Source organism: Saitoella complicata (genome assembly GCF_001661265.1).
Source record: "Saitoella complicata NRRL Y-17804 unplaced genomic scaffold SAICOscaffold_20, whole genome shotgun sequence".
Taxonomy (NCBI): domain Eukaryota; kingdom Fungi; phylum Ascomycota; class Saitoellomycetes; order Saitoellales; family Saitoellaceae; genus Saitoella; species Saitoella complicata.
In genome coordinates this window covers 151,885-166,117 of record NW_017567011.1, presented here as the reverse complement: position 1 = coordinate 166,117, position 14,233 = coordinate 151,885, and the positions used below count along the sequence as shown (strand labels likewise).

General features: G+C 53.5%; 10 protein-coding genes across 10 annotated transcripts; 4 read left to right on the top strand and 6 right to left on the bottom strand.

The window, feature by feature from the left end:
- Nucleotides 1–443: 443 nt before the first annotated feature.
- On the bottom strand, nucleotides 444–1,811 carry SAICODRAFT_26799 (uncharacterized protein; the record flags this gene model as incomplete). Its single annotated transcript, XM_019166980.1, has 1 exon — nucleotides 444–1,811. One exon carries the CDS (start codon nucleotides 1,809–1,811, stop codon nucleotides 444–446), a length of 1,368 nt encoding a protein of 455 aa, XP_019022482.1.
- Nucleotides 1,812–2,686: 875 nt separating this feature from the next.
- On the bottom strand, nucleotides 2,687–4,073 carry SAICODRAFT_31322 (Golgi phospho protein 3). Its single transcript, XM_019167894.1, has 3 exons — nucleotides 3,703–4,073; nucleotides 3,398–3,644; nucleotides 2,687–3,304 (listed from the first exon to the last, which is right to left on the bottom strand). The coding sequence occupies exons 1-3, from the start codon at nucleotides 3,946–3,948 to the stop codon at nucleotides 2,751–2,753; spliced, it is 1,047 nt and encodes a 348-aa protein (XP_019022481.1). The 5' UTR covers nucleotides 3,949–4,073; the 3' UTR covers nucleotides 2,687–2,750.
- Nucleotides 4,074–4,309: 236 nt separating this feature from the next.
- SAICODRAFT_20734 (acyl carrier protein) lies at nucleotides 4,310–4,894 on the bottom strand. Its single transcript, XM_019166314.1, has 3 exons — nucleotides 4,873–4,894; nucleotides 4,648–4,823; nucleotides 4,310–4,594 (listed from the first exon to the last, which is right to left on the bottom strand). Exons 2-3 carry the CDS (start codon nucleotides 4,819–4,821, stop codon nucleotides 4,424–4,426), a joined length of 345 nt encoding a protein of 114 aa, XP_019022480.1. The 5' UTR covers nucleotides 4,822–4,823; nucleotides 4,873–4,894; the 3' UTR covers nucleotides 4,310–4,423.
- A 234-nt stretch (nucleotides 4,895–5,128) lies between these two features.
- Nucleotides 5,129–5,830, top strand: SAICODRAFT_60128 (NADH-quinone oxidoreductase; the record flags this gene model as incomplete). The annotated part of the gene is made up of 2 exons (XM_019169734.1): nucleotides 5,129–5,367; nucleotides 5,434–5,830. The coding sequence occupies 2 exons, from the start codon at nucleotides 5,129–5,131 to the stop codon at nucleotides 5,828–5,830; spliced, it is 636 nt and encodes a 211-aa protein (XP_019022479.1).
- A 324-nt stretch (nucleotides 5,831–6,154) lies between these two features.
- Nucleotides 6,155–8,791, bottom strand: SAICODRAFT_60014 (cysteine proteinase; the record flags this gene model as incomplete). The annotated part of the gene is made up of 3 exons (XM_019169726.1): nucleotides 6,155–7,249; nucleotides 7,478–7,681; nucleotides 7,811–8,791. The coding sequence occupies 3 exons, from the start codon at nucleotides 8,789–8,791 to the stop codon at nucleotides 6,155–6,157; spliced, it is 2,280 nt and encodes a 759-aa protein (XP_019022478.1).
- Nucleotides 8,792–10,111: 1,320 nt separating this feature from the next.
- Nucleotides 10,112–10,648, top strand: SAICODRAFT_31317 (uncharacterized protein). The gene is made up of 2 exons (XM_019167893.1): nucleotides 10,112–10,178; nucleotides 10,245–10,648. Exons 1-2 carry the CDS (start codon nucleotides 10,136–10,138, stop codon nucleotides 10,571–10,573), a joined length of 372 nt encoding a protein of 123 aa, XP_019022477.1. The 5' UTR covers nucleotides 10,112–10,135; the 3' UTR covers nucleotides 10,574–10,648.
- A 366-nt stretch (nucleotides 10,649–11,014) lies between these two features.
- On the bottom strand, nucleotides 11,015–11,331 carry SAICODRAFT_60029 (DASH complex, subunit Dad2; the record flags this gene model as incomplete). Its single annotated transcript, XM_019169727.1, has 2 exons — nucleotides 11,015–11,082; nucleotides 11,148–11,331. The coding sequence occupies 2 exons, from the start codon at nucleotides 11,329–11,331 to the stop codon at nucleotides 11,015–11,017; spliced, it is 252 nt and encodes an 83-aa protein (XP_019022476.1).
- A 132-nt stretch (nucleotides 11,332–11,463) lies between these two features.
- Nucleotides 11,464–12,554, top strand: SAICODRAFT_66972 (uncharacterized protein). The gene is made up of 2 exons (XM_019170278.1): nucleotides 11,464–11,535; nucleotides 11,587–12,554. The coding sequence occupies exons 1-2, from the start codon at nucleotides 11,484–11,486 to the stop codon at nucleotides 12,522–12,524; spliced, it is 990 nt and encodes a 329-aa protein (XP_019022475.1). The 5' UTR covers nucleotides 11,464–11,483; the 3' UTR covers nucleotides 12,525–12,554.
- A 36-nt stretch (nucleotides 12,555–12,590) lies between these two features.
- Nucleotides 12,591–13,311, bottom strand: SAICODRAFT_20728 (uncharacterized protein). Its single transcript, XM_019166313.1, has 2 exons — nucleotides 12,887–13,311; nucleotides 12,591–12,829 (listed from the first exon to the last, which is right to left on the bottom strand). The coding sequence occupies exons 1-2, from the start codon at nucleotides 13,268–13,270 to the stop codon at nucleotides 12,677–12,679; spliced, it is 537 nt and encodes a 178-aa protein (XP_019022474.1). The 5' UTR covers nucleotides 13,271–13,311; the 3' UTR covers nucleotides 12,591–12,676.
- Nucleotides 13,312–13,439: 128 nt separating this feature from the next.
- On the top strand, nucleotides 13,440–14,156 carry SAICODRAFT_9013 (serine/threonine-protein kinase bud32; the record flags this gene model as incomplete). Its single annotated transcript, XM_019171679.1, has 1 exon — nucleotides 13,440–14,156. One exon carries the CDS (start codon nucleotides 13,440–13,442, stop codon nucleotides 14,154–14,156), a length of 717 nt encoding a protein of 238 aa, XP_019022473.1.
- Nucleotides 14,157–14,233: the final 77 nt, after the last annotated feature.

Below are 14,233 nucleotides of genomic sequence, written 5' to 3'. Positions count from 1 at the left end.
AAGCAATACGGATCATATATGCCTTTGTTATTATTTTTCCTTTCTTCTTCCAGTACACAAGAAAAAACCCTCTAGTGATAATGCCCCATGGCCATCTTATGTCCTCGCACGATCACATACGCGACGTCCGTACCATAAATCAAAAGCGACCCATACCATAACCCAAATTTGCAAAGCCCACAAACAACAGTAGCTACTACCTACTGTCGAGGGCTTCGACAAAGCCAACCGAAAAAAGAGAAAGAAAACGCCAGCAGACTCCTCACCTCGAAAAACAAAAAGCGAACCCGTAAAAAGATAAAGAGAATGCATCGATAATGCATACCATCACACCCGAAGATGTTCGAAGAAAACCCCTTGAACAAAACTCAAAAGTCCTTTTTTTTTTAGCTCTCTCATCCCTCTCACCCTTTTTGTGCACCGTGGATGGACGGACGCAACACTCACATCCACCCCTGCCCAGCAGCAGCAGCAGCTATCCCCTCCCACGTCCCCTCGCCCTCTGCAACAGCAACCTCATCCATAATCGCACTCCACAACCCCTGCTCATCAACATTCTCCAGCTTCAACCCCGGACTCGCCAAGGCATACTCATCTCCTCCCAATCCATTCAAGCCACCCGTGTTCTGCTGGTGGTGTCCGAGAGCCAACATACCCTCATCAAAATACCCCATCCCATCGTGGGCGGTAGCGGTAGCGGTGACGGCGTCAGTCATCCAGGTTGGGGAGAAGGTTGATGTCGCGGCGAGAGTGGCGTCCATGCCCATACTTTGTGCGGGTCCCACGGTATCCTCGTTCTTCACCTCCTGCTGGCGGCCATGAGGGAGGGTAGAATAGTTGAGGTTGAAAGCCTCCTTCGCACCCATCAAGTTCGCAAAACGACTCTGTGCCTGCTGCTGAGCTTGTTGAGCATGAGCGTGAGCCTGCTGACTCTGACTCTGCGTCGGAGCGTGAGGCTGCTTGAAAGGGGACGGCCCACCCAACCCAGCAACATCGATAAACTGCTGCGTATTGAGCGGCAATGTCGTCGTATACGGATAATTCGCCGGCAAGCTCATGCTCATCCCCTGACCCTGACCTCCCTGGGCGTGTCCTCCGGGAACATCAGGCGTCGTGTTCGAAGTACTCGTCGACTCAGAGCCCGAGGTGGAGGAGTACCTATGCCCCTCCATCCCGGACAAGGTCATACTCCTACCTCCCGGACTCCCACCATCGACATTGGTGGTAACGGTAGTGGAAGAGGAAGCACGTCGATGCGTCATACTCTGCGACCGATGATACGGCTGCTGTCCCCTAGGATAAATCGGTGCCGGAGCAGGGCCCTGCTCGGCGGGAGTCAGAGCCCGTGGAGTCATGACCGGATTCCAATGCAAGTTCGGGAAGATTTGTTCGCGATCGAACTGCGGCATCCCCATCCCCTGTTGCATATACGCCGGGTCATGCGGATTCTGCGAGACAAGAGAGCGATCCCCAATAAACGACCGAAACGCAACACTCCCCGCGACGTAACTGCTAATCCTCCAGTCGAACCCATCCCTCCCGGTCGTCAAATGTCCCGTCAAGCCCCTGAACCCTGGCGGGAGGTCATCGTCTTCTTCCTCGTACATCTCCTCATTCTGGACATCGGCTTCCGTGACGCGAAGGGCTTTGCCGGTACGCTTTTTGTGAATTTCGGAGGCGCGGCGGGCGGATTCGATGCGGGCTTCGAGGGAGCGGTCGGAGCGACGGGATGCAGCGATATAGGCTCTCTCTTGGTTTTCTTCGTGGGTGCGCTCGGATTTGCGGGTTGTGGTGGAGTAGACGGGGGGCATCGTGTTTTCGAGTAGTTTGCCGTGCTGTCAAATGGTCGTATTGGCGATAAATGCTCGTCCTCGTTCCAACTTTTTCGTGGAACAGCCAAGGGAAGGGGAGGATCAGGGGGGGCTATAAGGAACTGTTCTCTCGCACACTTTCCTTATAGCCCCCCCCCGTCTCGCCCAACCCACACGTGCAATCTCGCGGGAAGGGCGCATCGACTTCCCCCCGATCCAGACAGACCCCCGGGCCCGATCACGCTAATGATCGGCTTCAACCTTCGTCCCCTTCGTCAGCCAACCACCAGCCAGTCTCACTCTCTGATGACCCTCCGAAACTCGCTCGAGAACTTGCGCAACCTAGCTTCACTTCCAACACGATCTGTTGCAGCTTACGTACAGCAGCTCACCGACGATCCTACGGCCCAGCTGCTGCAGCTGCAGATCGCTCAACCTCACCCATCGTCGATACCTACATGTAGAATAACCTTATTATGACTCGCCTTCCTGCCTGCCTATCTATCCTTCTCGACCTCGGCGAACTCTAAATCACCGCACCTCGGATAGAATCGCGATCGGGACGACCGCTGCGGCACCTGACGCGCGTTGGAGCGGCAGAAGGGAGAGAAACTGAGGGACAAACCGTTTCCCCGCGGATCGACGGTGCCCTTAAATTCATGAATCGGGGTTCTCGAAATCGAAAGTGTTTCCTCGAATTCTTCGTATAGGAGGGTGCACGTGAGAAGGTCAGGAGAGCATGACAACGGGCGGCCATGCGTGCGTCAGTCGAGTTCTTACGTTATGTTCGAGAACGGATACACGAGCCCAGGTGACGTCGTGCACGTGCACTCCGTTTTACGGGCAAGACCGGGAAGTCGTGCCAGGACGAGAAGGATCAGTCAAGTGTAGCATTACTTTTGATACCCATGAAAATGGCCGTCTCACTCGGTATAGCCCTTACAAAATCGAGTCCAACCTCGTATAAACCTGCAAAACCCCAGCGACAACCTCCAACCTCAACTCCCTCTCCCCATTCGCATCCTCTCCAACCTCCTCCCTAACCAACTCCGCCAAATTGGCCCCAACACCACCCGCGCCCCCGCCAGGTCTCACCCCAAACGGCCACTGCGAGAACTCTCCCAGCAGCTCGTCCACACGGCCAAATGCACGCTCGCGCGCTTCGTGTCCCATACTCATCAACGCATTCTCGAGTACATTCCCCGCATACGCCGCACAAACCATCGCAACAGTCCTCACGGTCCTCATCTCAACATTCTCCGGCAACCACCCCGACGCCGGGAGTAGCACAGTTCGCGCCGAGAGGATATTAATAACACGGCGTCGGATCTCGTCTTTGGCGGCGGAGTCGGAGACGGGGTGGGTTGCCATGTCGAAGAGGAGGAAATTGCGTTTTTCGGTACGGAGAATGCCTTTGTCGACGAGGCCTTTTGCGAGGCGTTCGCGGACTTGTTTTAGTTGGTAGCCGATTTTCATTGGGTTCCACGTCTCCCCTACTCTCATCCGTCAGTCACCTGTGCTCCACACATATAGCACCTCTTCCCCACACGTGGATCCGAGTATAGAGAATTGAGGGAAGGACATACCAGACATCAAATCAACCCAACTCCCAACACTCATCTTCTCACTCACCTTCATCATCTTCAACGCCTCATCCAACAAGACCTCCCCCGTCATCTTCTCATCCACAACCTCAATCAATCGGTCCGCGAGGGCATACCGTTTCCTGTTCGGGTCTTTCTGCATGGCAATTCGTCCGCGGAGGGCGAGCTCGATGAGGATACAGCCGCGGAGGGTGTAGGAGATGTTGTCGTTCCAGAAGGAGAGGTAGCCCTTGTCAACATTAGCCCCGATGCTCACAACCTTGATTATCTCTTCCCGAGTATCGCACCTGCTTATCTTTGAGTCCCATCAGCAACACCTCCTCCATCAACGTCAATTTCGGCTGCTTCGACGCTTCCCGTCCCTCATCCATATCCCGTGGGTCAAACGCGATTTTATGCCCGACATCTTCTTCTCGTGGGGGTCTGTAGGAGGCGGGGTCTGAGGGGGTCTGGTTGCTTGGGGTTGAGGTGCCGGAGGTGGAGTCGTCGGCGGAGGGGCCACCGGCGCCGCGGCGGCGGGTGAGGGTTGACATTGTGGGTGGTGGTGAGGTGTCCTCGCGAGATAAGGTTCAGTTGGCGTGTAGGTCCTTGTAGCTGTAGATGTACCCGCGACGGTGCTCTTCTATTCTCCGTTCAATTCCAACGAAATGGATTTCTGGTTGAAGCTGGGCGGTCGGTTGGGCACATGTACCTTTGACGCACGCTTCGGCTGTCAGGGACTAAGCGCGATACCTCAACAGCCAACAAAACTCAAAATCGCGTCCTCGAGGATTTACAGTGGAGACGGGAGTGTTTAGAGCTTTTTGAATTGTGTTTGGTTTTAGCCAGGGCTGGCCATGGACTTGAAGTAGTTTCTGTCTGCTATGGCGAACTCATGCGAATGCACCTCCTCTGATATCGATATACGGATCCGTTCGTACTCCGTGACCGTTCTCTCTTCTCAATTCTCTCCAATACACGTACACAACCTGTTTCTCTGTTTGATCATTCTCCAACCGAGCAACCAACTTACTTAGCCTCAGCAGTCTTGAGGTAGTCAATGGCATCCTTCACGGTCTTCATGCCGTCGGCAACCTTGTCTGGGATCTCAACAGAGAACTCCTCCTCAATAGCCAACACAACCTCAACAACATCAAGAGAGTCCAACCCAAGGTCCTCGAAAGAAGCAGTGTTGGAGATCTGTGAATACTCGTGTCAGCGTGGTGCCGTATATTGCGCACCTTCAAACTCACCTTGTCCTGGTTGATCTTGTCGAAGCTCTTGATGCAGTCGAGAACTCTTGACTCGATGTTAGCCTCTCCCAAGGACGAGTAGAACCTCTGGGCAGCGGCGATGCGGAAGGAGGAAGAGGAAGCGGCAGCAGAGCGGACAGCGCCGAGGAAGTTGACAGATGCGCGGAGAGACATGGCTTGAAGACGTCAATATCAATGGGAGGGATCAAAAGAGAGGATACCAACCTTGTTTACTCGTCGTTTTATATTATGCACGAGCAGGCTGCAGACGTAACCGGGGAGGTCTGGTCAGGGTAACGTCGACGTCGCTCACGTGCAGCCAATCAGCGGGCAGACAACCGGGGCTCCACACCTGCAGTTCACTTACTCACCCGCGAGCGAACCGTCAACGAACGCAACCCAGATACCCCAAAGACAGAAAAAGACATAGAAGTCGACAATGTTCAAGCTCGGTTCCGCCGCTCTGAGATCATCACCAGCCATGTCCTTGGCACGGACACAGGCTCGTACCCAGCTGCCAGCTTTCGCCGCTTTCTCTACCTCTGCGCCTGTCCGCCACGCATCACCCTTCCCTGCTACCCCTGTACCCGCGGGTTTCCGTCCAAAGTCTGATCCCAATTTCAAAGAGGAGAGCGCTTTGGACAAGGCCGGTCATTTCTTCTTGATGACTGAGATGATGAGGGGAATGTACGTCGTCATGGAGAACTTTTTCCGCGCACCGTATGTCGCCCCCACTCCCTCTCACTCGTAATTGCGAATAGACGACTAACGCGTATGGTTGCACAGATACACCATCTTCTACCCCTTCGAAAAATCTTACTTCTCCCCCCGTTTCCGTGGTGAACACGCTCTCCGCCGTTACCCCTCCGGCGAAGAACGCTGTATCGCCTGTAAACTCTGCGAAGCCGTTTGCCCGGCCCAAGCCATCACCATCGAAGCCGAGGAGCGTGAAGACGGCGCACGTCGTACCACGCGTTACGATCTCGACATGACTAAGTGTATCTTCTGCGGTCTTTGCCAGGAGTCGTGTCCGGTTGATGCTATTGTCGAGACTCCCAATGTGGATTACTCGACCGAGACGCACGAGGAGTTGTTGTATAACAAGGAAAAGTTGTTGGCGAATGGTGACAAGTGGGAGGGTGAGCTCGCGAGAGTGATCGAGGCCGATCACCTTTACCGTTGATCGGACCTTGGGCTTGGGGTTGTGGCTGTGGAGGTGTTGGGTTGTATACACATGTGCATGCTGGTACGATATTTATGTCTTAATGAAGACGGCGGGAGACGGAAAAAGGGCCTGGGCATGTGGAGACAGGAATTGTGCAGGGAGGAAGCCTGGTGATACGAGCTTCACAATCTTTCTTATTGAGCCCATCCATTTAACACACTCGTTACACATACACATACGTGTGGTATCCGTCTGTAATAAAGCTCCGTCTAATGATATAGCTAACGCCCGAAACACCCAAATGCATGCAAAAGCCAAAAGCACATTCAAACCATTCACCATTCACTGTGGTACCTCCCTCTTCACCGCCTCGACAACCTCCCCTTCCGTACCCTCCTTGACATACGTCAGCAAATACGGACTTGCCGTATCCCCTGTAGTGTCCCTCAACACCTCCTCAACCCCAACCTCCGTCACGTACTGATCATTGTACTTCCTCCACACGCCTCGTGCGAAGTCATAGATGTATATCCAGTAATGGCCGAAAGCTGCAGACCCACGGTGGATAAACACGGAGTGGAGACGATACCCATGGGCCCTTAGATCCGTAAACTGTTGATTGACACGAGACTGCAACTCCGTGATCCGCTCCTCAATCGTCTCCAACTCAGCCTTGACACGTTTCGCCTCGTCCTCGAGCGTGCGGAGAATGAAGGGATCGACATCCATACCATGTTTATCCCGCATCGTCTCCAAGTACGCCCTAGTCTTCTCCAACGCCTCATAGATAGGCAATGGACGTGTCTCAGTCTGCACCAACTCATGCTTCCTCGCCTCCAGTTTCTCGAGCTTGGCTTTCCACTTCCACGACGCCTCGCGTCTTGCCTGGATATTCTCGTCCGCAGTATCGAGGTATCGATCCATGTACAGCGTCTCCCCAAACTTGAGGTACGCATTCGATTTGTATACCTGACCCGTCGCACGGTCAAACTGCACTCTCTGAATCTGGATCTGAAGGATTGGTGGGAGCTGGGATACAGTAATCTGCCTCCGGATCTGCTTCCCATCCAAATCGACGGATTGAGCATCGAAGATACTGTCCAACGCATTATAGATATCCCGTCCATCTTTATGAACATCAACGATGAGATGCGCGAACCTCTCCTCCTTCGCGGCCCTCCGCTCCTCGATACTCCCCGTGGACTTCTCCATATCCATATCAACAAGCAATTGCTTCGTTTTTCCATAGAAAAGTTCCTTAACAATATCCACCTGCTCTCCGTCCGAGTCGACGCTAGCTGGCTTCAGGGCCGCCTCGATCTGGAACATGACGTTGTCGATACATTCAGTCACATCCTGTTGGCGGCCAAACATGACTGATGATTGCCGTTGATGAGCCGTGGGACGGGCTGGGAGCGTTGGTGGTTGCGGGTCGAACTTGAAGTCCGGAGGGGGTTCTGCACCCATGAACTGAGGCGGCAGATCAAGCGGCCTCTTGAAATCGACTGGAATCGTGGGTCCGATTTCTCCAGGTTCATAGGCTGGAGGTACTTCCTCATTTACTTGCGCTGGTGAAGCCGGTGCCTCAGCCTCCGTGGACGAGGGTACCTCGCCAGTGGCCTCCACACCGTTGGTCTCATTCTCCTTCGGCTTCTCGACCATGACAAAGTCTTTCTCCTCCTCCCCTGGAACCTCGTCCTCGCCCAACACAGTATGCGAACTCTCCGACCTGGTATCCTCGTTAGTAACGCCCAACTTCTCCCCATCCACAGCCTCTGCCTCCGGAACTTCACTCGCCAAAGGCGCAACAGTCGTCTCCTTCGTCGCAGCCTCCGAATGATCAAGCCCAGGCGCCGGCTCCTTTCCAATCTCCAACGGCTCCTCCGAAACAATCGGCGTAACCATACCCTCATCTCCGTCCACAGGTGTCCCCTTCCTCGCCTCATCAGACCCAATCATGATGGGAGCCAGCTCTCCACCAACCGAATTCTTCCGAACCTTCTCATCATCCTCTTCATCCCTCGAACTCACGAGTGCAAGATACGCAACATCGCGTTCAGGTGTAATCGCACTCTCAGTACTCGCTATCATACTCTTGAACAAACCTGACAACTGCGTCACGAACCTCACAGCACGCTCAATCTCCTTCTTACTGACTGCGCGACCACCCACTCTCTTCTCCGTAACACCATTCTCATTCGCCTGGACATCGACCTCGATATTCCCGCTCTCGACACTCACCAAGATAGCCTGCCTTAGCGGTTTGATCGTAAAGTAGTACTGCAGTAACGAGTTCAGATAACATGTATTTCCGATATTCTCCAACCCCACAGGACACGTCAAATCCACACTCGGAATCAACGGTGCTAGAAGCGCCTCATCGACCACTCCACCCCTGTTAGCAAGATACAGCACAATAGCCTCACTCTTCCTCGCCTCCCCAATGGCTCTCAGGGCACGCGTGAACTCGTCCATTTGAGCCGGCGCATCACCAACAGCGATATCATACACCGAAACAACGACCTCATCAGGTGCATTCCGATCCGTGATATTAAGCGTCGCGTACGCCATATCCAACTCCATCGGTGCGTCTTCCATGACGATATCATGTTCTCGTCGGCCATGCTGGACATAATGCTTCAGCACCGCGCTCTTCCGGAATTTTGCGATCGTTTCCAGGGCGTGTCTCAACTCTTGTTTCCGTTCGGGTAGGTCAGAGAGCTTGGTCTCGTAGTACACCGTCACGAATTCATCCGACACATCGGGGGTGATGCCGAGGAGGTCGTATGCCCGAATCGTGTCCTGGTACCCGACCTTATCCTTACTCTCCTCCTCCGCCAGCAACACCGATAACTCCTCCGTCGCCCGGTCCTGCGCAATAGCCCTCAACGCATCAAAATAATGGGATTCATTCTCGGGGTCATCTTTACACTGTTTCCGATAAAACTCTCTCACCAAATCATCGCTAAAATCGGACATAATCCCCAATCGTCTCGCTGGAACCGAGACTGGTGGGCCGGTTAGGTCTTGTGCCCAGGGGTTTGTGAGTTTCTTGGGATAGTTATTCGAGCCGAGGATTTGGAGCATGGGGATTGGACCAGCGGTATGGCTCCATGCCCACATAGATTTCATGTCGTCCGGGATCTTGGGATCACGAGCCTGAACTGCCAATACTTTCAACTCAAGCCGAGCTTTCTCAAGGTTATGCCGAATTGTCTCATTCTGCTCATCTTCGGCTGAAAGATCGACTGCTCTCCACTCCGCCCCATCCGACATCTCATGCTTCCTCCAATACAACTTGGTCATGAGACTCGCCACCATCCCATCCGACCCAACCCTCCTCGCAAACGTATTATTCTCCTGAATCGGTATTTTCTTCGCCTGACCCGTCAACACATCCTTAATGAAAAACGTCATAGTCGAGAATGTCGAAAACGCCGATGGCGCAGCTTTGTTGATATGCAACTTTGCCGCAGCAGCAGCAGCGAACGAAGTCCTCGTCTTGGTTTGTTTCGCAAAGTGATTCGTGAGATCATGAGGTAAAAACGGACTTTCAAGCTCGACCTGAACCTCTGTGGGACACGCACAACACACATACATCTTCCGCACCCCTCCCACCCTCGAATTCGATTCAAACCCCTCCTCATGCAAATGATGCATCGGCGAGAAATGCCCCGGACACGGCTCCGAACTCGAATTGCGTACGCGGACAGCGAGGGTGGCATGGACCCTACACTCCTCACAAATCGCTCTCAGCCTCCCTGCTTTCCCGAATGCGACGTGTCGATCATCACCACCCTCCTCATCCGTGACAAACCTGTGTTTGTGACTCGAAGGGGGCGTACCGGGAGTTGTTTCCGCCGCTAGATCATGGATCAAGAGCGGCGGACTCTGTCCTGGTCCTATATGCTTCGTATCCAGCATCCCCTCAAACGGATTGTTGCTCATCGTCATCGTTGTCCAATACCGTCCTTCTTGTTCCCTCCCTACGTAACCGGGACCCAGCGGGCGCCCTGCCTACTGCATCCCCTGCACGGACAAATCGCCCCTGGCGAATCACCCCGACCATAGTAACCACCAAGACCAGTATACATCACCAGCATCGAAAATGTCTGGAGTTCAATCGTTTCATCCTCCACGCGCTCCATTCCACAAGAAGGATACCCTCATGGAGGCCTTGCAAGGTGGCGCATCGATGGGTGGTACGTACAATCGGACTTCAATCGAGGAGGAAGGATATTGATCCGGTGCGTGTGTGTGTTAGTTATGGGTTTTGCCGTCTCTGCAATGAAGAACCACTTGGAAAAGCATAACAAAGGAGCCATGGGTGTTTTCACGAGAACAGGATCGTTGATTGGTTGGGGAGGTACGTTGCACCTTCCCGAGTCCAAGCCATGGAATGGATAAAAGTTGACCGTGAATCACCAAATAGCCGCCATCGGAACCTCTTTCGCCTTCTTCTCAACCGCCTCCGCAAACCTCAGAGAAACCGAAGACGCCTTCAACGTCTTCATCGGCGGTTTCGCGGCCGGTGCAGTCGCTGGTCTCAAAAAGGGTAAAGTCACCTCGGTTCTCGGGATGGGTGCACTCATCGGATCGACGTTCGCTGTGGTTGATTGGTGTGGTGGATCCTACGGTTCCATCTATCAGGGGATGACTGAAGAGGAGAAGGAGGAGCTTAAGAATAAGTGGTTCACGGCGAAGAAGAGGTATTATCGGGCGGAGGCGGAGGAGGTGTTTGGAAAGGGACGGGTTGCCTAAATTTGGGGCGCGGTGTGAATACAGAGTTCGGTATGTACGGTATACGATAATGAACGACATGCATGACAGAGAGTGCGTGAGAGGGATAGCGTGGGCATATGAGCGAAAGCTTTGCAATACATTATTATTTTATGTGATATCGGAGTCTTTGCATGTCCTTGCAGTGGGGTATAATCGCGTCTATGGCGATGTCTCCTGTCTATATCCAATCCTCCTCCACCCACACCTCCACCCTTCCTCCTCCGCGTTCCAAACCCCAATCATGCCTGTCTCGTCAACGCATCCATAGGAATCCGCACAAGCGTCTCCGGCAACTCCGGTGCCTCTTCTGGTCTCGTCTTTTCCTCCTCCTCCTCCTCTTCCTCTGGGGGATCCTGCTTACCAAGCCGTGCTGTTTGCAGTGTTAATCAACCTGAATCACACGGGACACAGGGAGGAATACTACAAACCTGCAGACAAGTTAATCGCCCTAAACACATTCTGCCAATTCGCCAATACGGTCGCGACAGCTAAACAACCCCCCATAATTAGCCCCCGTTCCCCCCACCCCCACCCCCACCCCCATCCCACATACCTTCTGTGCCATTCGTCAACGTCTCCAACTTCCCTTCCAACTGCTCCATCTGCGCAGCGAGCCCAGCACTCAAATCCCGTAACTGTAGCAGGTTTTCATACTCGCGTTGTTTCTCCGCTAAGCGTGCAGCGAGGGCCGGGTTTGCTGAGGCGTAGGCTGAGCGGGCGTGGGGGTTGTATGACATCGTGACTGTATGCTATTCGAAGAGGTAATGGGGATGGAGTTGGTGTATTGTTTTGATGCGACGCGTTGTGCAGCATGAGGTGCATGACTCTGCGTTCCCCGGATTCGGATACGTCGACGTTACACCACCGGACACCGAAAACACTAAACACCATGGACTCCTCCTCAGAACAATTCTACGAGATGTTCCAAGCCGAGCGACAAGGTATGTGTCCTTCCATGCTTTCTCGAAGCTATGGCTGACACTTGGGACCAGCTCTCCAAACCCAAATCGACAGTTTGTCAGTCCTAACCACCACCGAACGCCCCCCCGCAATCGAACAAACCCTCGCACGCATCGCACGTCTAAACAGCGAGTTTAACGGAGTTTCGACTCAGTTGGCGGGGTATGATAGGAAACAATGCACGGAGCAACTCAAGAGCCTGAGTGAATCTCTCACGCGTGCACAAACGAAACTCGCACCAAAACCGCGGTTTTCTTTCAAGAATAGGGGCTCCAAAATATCCAGCTCAGCCAGTAAAGCAGCAGACACCGAATCAGAAGGCGAAGGAAGCGGATCAACACCTTCCCACCCTCGTCCGCCCGCATTCACCACCTCCCTCCACAGCACCCTCCTCTCCTCCGAATTCCACACCTACCTCACCCTCCCCACCCCCTCCCTCCCCGACATCGACATCGCATCCCTAACATCCTGCATCATCAACCTCCACCCCCTCCCCAACCCGCACGACACATCCAACCCCAGCCGACCCCGAGCCCATGCCGTCCTCACCGCCCGTGAACTACGGGAGTCCGTAGCACATCTAGGCGAAGTCACAGGTCCAGCGCACTTGACCGGGATTAGGGGGTGTACGCTGGCTGTGTCATGTCACCAGTTTCGTATGCACGATAGTCATGATACGATTATCTACCTCCGCTGCGCATCGAAACCCATCATCGAGAATTGCTCTGGACTCCGGTTTGCGCCGTGGCCCTTTCCTACGTCAAACAACGCAGATTTCAGTCCTATGGTTGATTTGTGGGACCAAGTGGAGGATTTTAATTGGCTGAAGAAACAGCATAGCCCGCATTGGTCTATTCTTCCTGAAGAGGAGAGGAAGGTGAGAGAGGTTTGGGAGGAGGTTGTTACGTTGGGGGAGGATGGGGATGTTCAGGGGGGGTTGAGGAAACTCTTACCGGCGAAGGTAGAGTGAAATGCAATAAATCATATTGTAACACACCGCACATGCTTGCTTTCCCTTCTTTGATGTACCCACAAAAAAGCCAACCGAAAACGCCGAAGAAAATGACAAGAATGACAACACTTTTTCTTTCCACACAGCTCCATCTCCTCGAGAATCCGAGCTTAAGGCTTATTCCAAGACCAAGTCAGATACGGCAACCACCTCGACCTGTATGCCTTCTTCGGGTCCTCGATCGTCTTCTCAACCAACTCCAAGATCATCTCATAATAATTCGGCTTAAATGGGGGCTTGAGGAGTTTGTCCGACAAAGGGTACTGTTCACCCAAAATTAGCACACTGTCCCTCCTGGAAGATGGATGAATGATACGTACCTTCTTCTTGGCCTCATTCCCAAACAACTTCTCAAGCGCAAAGAACTGTCCCTCCAATTTCATAATCTCCTGAGCCCCAAGGGTTTTCCACTCAACCTTCATCAACGAGCCATCCAGTTTCTTCATATTCCCCTCCGCAACCGCAGCCTCATACTCCCCCTCCTCTAGTTCCACAGGATTCATGAACGCGTCACGGGCCATAGCTTCCAGCGTCGCCGGGAAGGAGACGTGTTTGCGGAGTCTGTCGACGGGGTAGTGCATGATGAGTTTCTGAAAAGATCCATGGAGTTCTTGGGTGGTTGGAAGGTGTCCGTGTTGGCGGAGTTCGAGGGACTTTCGGTAGGCTCCTGCGCCGATATTTTTAATATGTTTGGCTCCGGACATGCTGGCTTCGAGGATGGAAAAAGTTGGTGGTGAGTTTATCGATGTGTTGAGAGTTGGAGCGTAATCGCGAATATGTGCGTGCGTCGCCTGGCTAAACCCAAAAGGACCTCGAGAGCTGCAATCCATCGTCTGGGCACTGTAACGTCGACCCCCCCCCCCCCCAAAAGAAATGGCAACAGCTGAATCCCTAGCACGCCTCGACGGCCTAGAAAAGACCCTCATCAAACAGGGAGCAGAAGCACTCGCCTACAAAACTACTTTCCTCACACCAGATACCCCTGCGCTGCTAAAAGTCCGGCCAAAAAAAGAATGGAGACATCCAACCCTCGACGCAAGATTAACGAAGCATCGGGTGTTGGCCGAAGCGCGGCTGTTGGTGAAGTGTAAACAGGTGGGTGTCCCGGTACCCGGGGTTTACTTTATCGATGAAGCACGCGGCCAGGTATGGATGGAGTGGATTGAAGGCCGGTCCGTGCGTGACGCATTACAAGCCGTCGACTCTGAGGCTGAGTCAGAAGACACAGTAGGCGAGGCAGGGAAAAAAGGATTGTTGAAGAGTATTGGCCGGGCATTAGCGGTGATGCATGAGGCCGAAGTCGTTCATGGGGACTTGACGACCTCGAACCTCATACTCACACCTGCTCCCGAGAATAAAGTTGTCATCATCGATTTCGGCCTCGGGTCAGTGTCGATTTCGGAGGAGGACAAGGCTGTTGATCTGTATGTGCTGGAACGTGCATTCGCGAGTACGCACCCGAAGAGCGAGGCGCAGTTTGACAAAGTGCTGGAGGGGTATCGGGAAGCGTACCCTAAGGGGAGTAGGTTGGTGTTGAAAAGGTTGGAGGATGTAAGGATGAGGGGGCGGAAGAGGAGTATGCTTGGATGAGTGTGTGGATTGTATTGGCTCTCATGCTATGCCCGCAATACACAAAATCCTCTTCATCTACCAAAAAGTCCCAAAGC

Bases quoted from the DNA above. Each gene is read 5' to 3' on its own strand.
- SAICODRAFT_20734 (XM_019166314.1), bottom strand. From the start codon at position 4,821: ATGTCTCTCCGCGCATCTGTCAACTTCCTCGGCGCTGTCCGCTCTGCT. The intron at 4,595-4,647 runs GTGAGTTTGAAG...GAGTATTCACAG, and splicing joins ACAAGATCAACCAGGACAAG to ATCTCCAACACTGCTTCTTT.
- SAICODRAFT_31317 (XM_019167893.1), top strand. From the start codon at position 10,136: ATGGGTGTTTTCACGAGAACAGGATCGTTGATTGGTTGGGGAG. The intron at 10,179-10,244 runs GTACGTTGCACC...ATCACCAAATAG, and splicing joins ATCGTTGATTGGTTGGGGAG to CCGCCATCGGAACCTCTTTC.
- SAICODRAFT_31322 (XM_019167894.1), bottom strand. From the start codon at position 3,948: ATGTCAACCCTCACCCGCCGCCGCGGCGCCGGTGGCCCCTCCGCCGAC. The intron at 3,645-3,702 runs GTGCGATACTCG...AATGTTGACAAG, and splicing joins TGGGACTCAAAGATAAGCAG to GGCTACCTCTCCTTCTGGAA. The intron at 3,305-3,397 runs GTATGTCCTTCC...GGATGAGAGTAG, and splicing joins TTGGGTTGATTTGATGTCTG to GGGAGACGTGGAACCCAATG.
- SAICODRAFT_66972 (XM_019170278.1), top strand. From the start codon at position 11,484: ATGGACTCCTCCTCAGAACAATTCTACGAGATGTTCCAAGCCGAGCGA. The intron at 11,536-11,586 runs GTATGTGTCCTT...ACTTGGGACCAG, and splicing joins GTTCCAAGCCGAGCGACAAG to CTCTCCAAACCCAAATCGAC.
- SAICODRAFT_20728 (XM_019166313.1), bottom strand. From the start codon at position 13,270: ATGTCCGGAGCCAAACATATTAAAAATATCGGCGCAGGAGCCTACCGA. The intron at 12,830-12,886 runs GTACGTATCATT...TTGGGTGAACAG, and splicing joins GGAATGAGGCCAAGAAGAAG to TACCCTTTGTCGGACAAACT.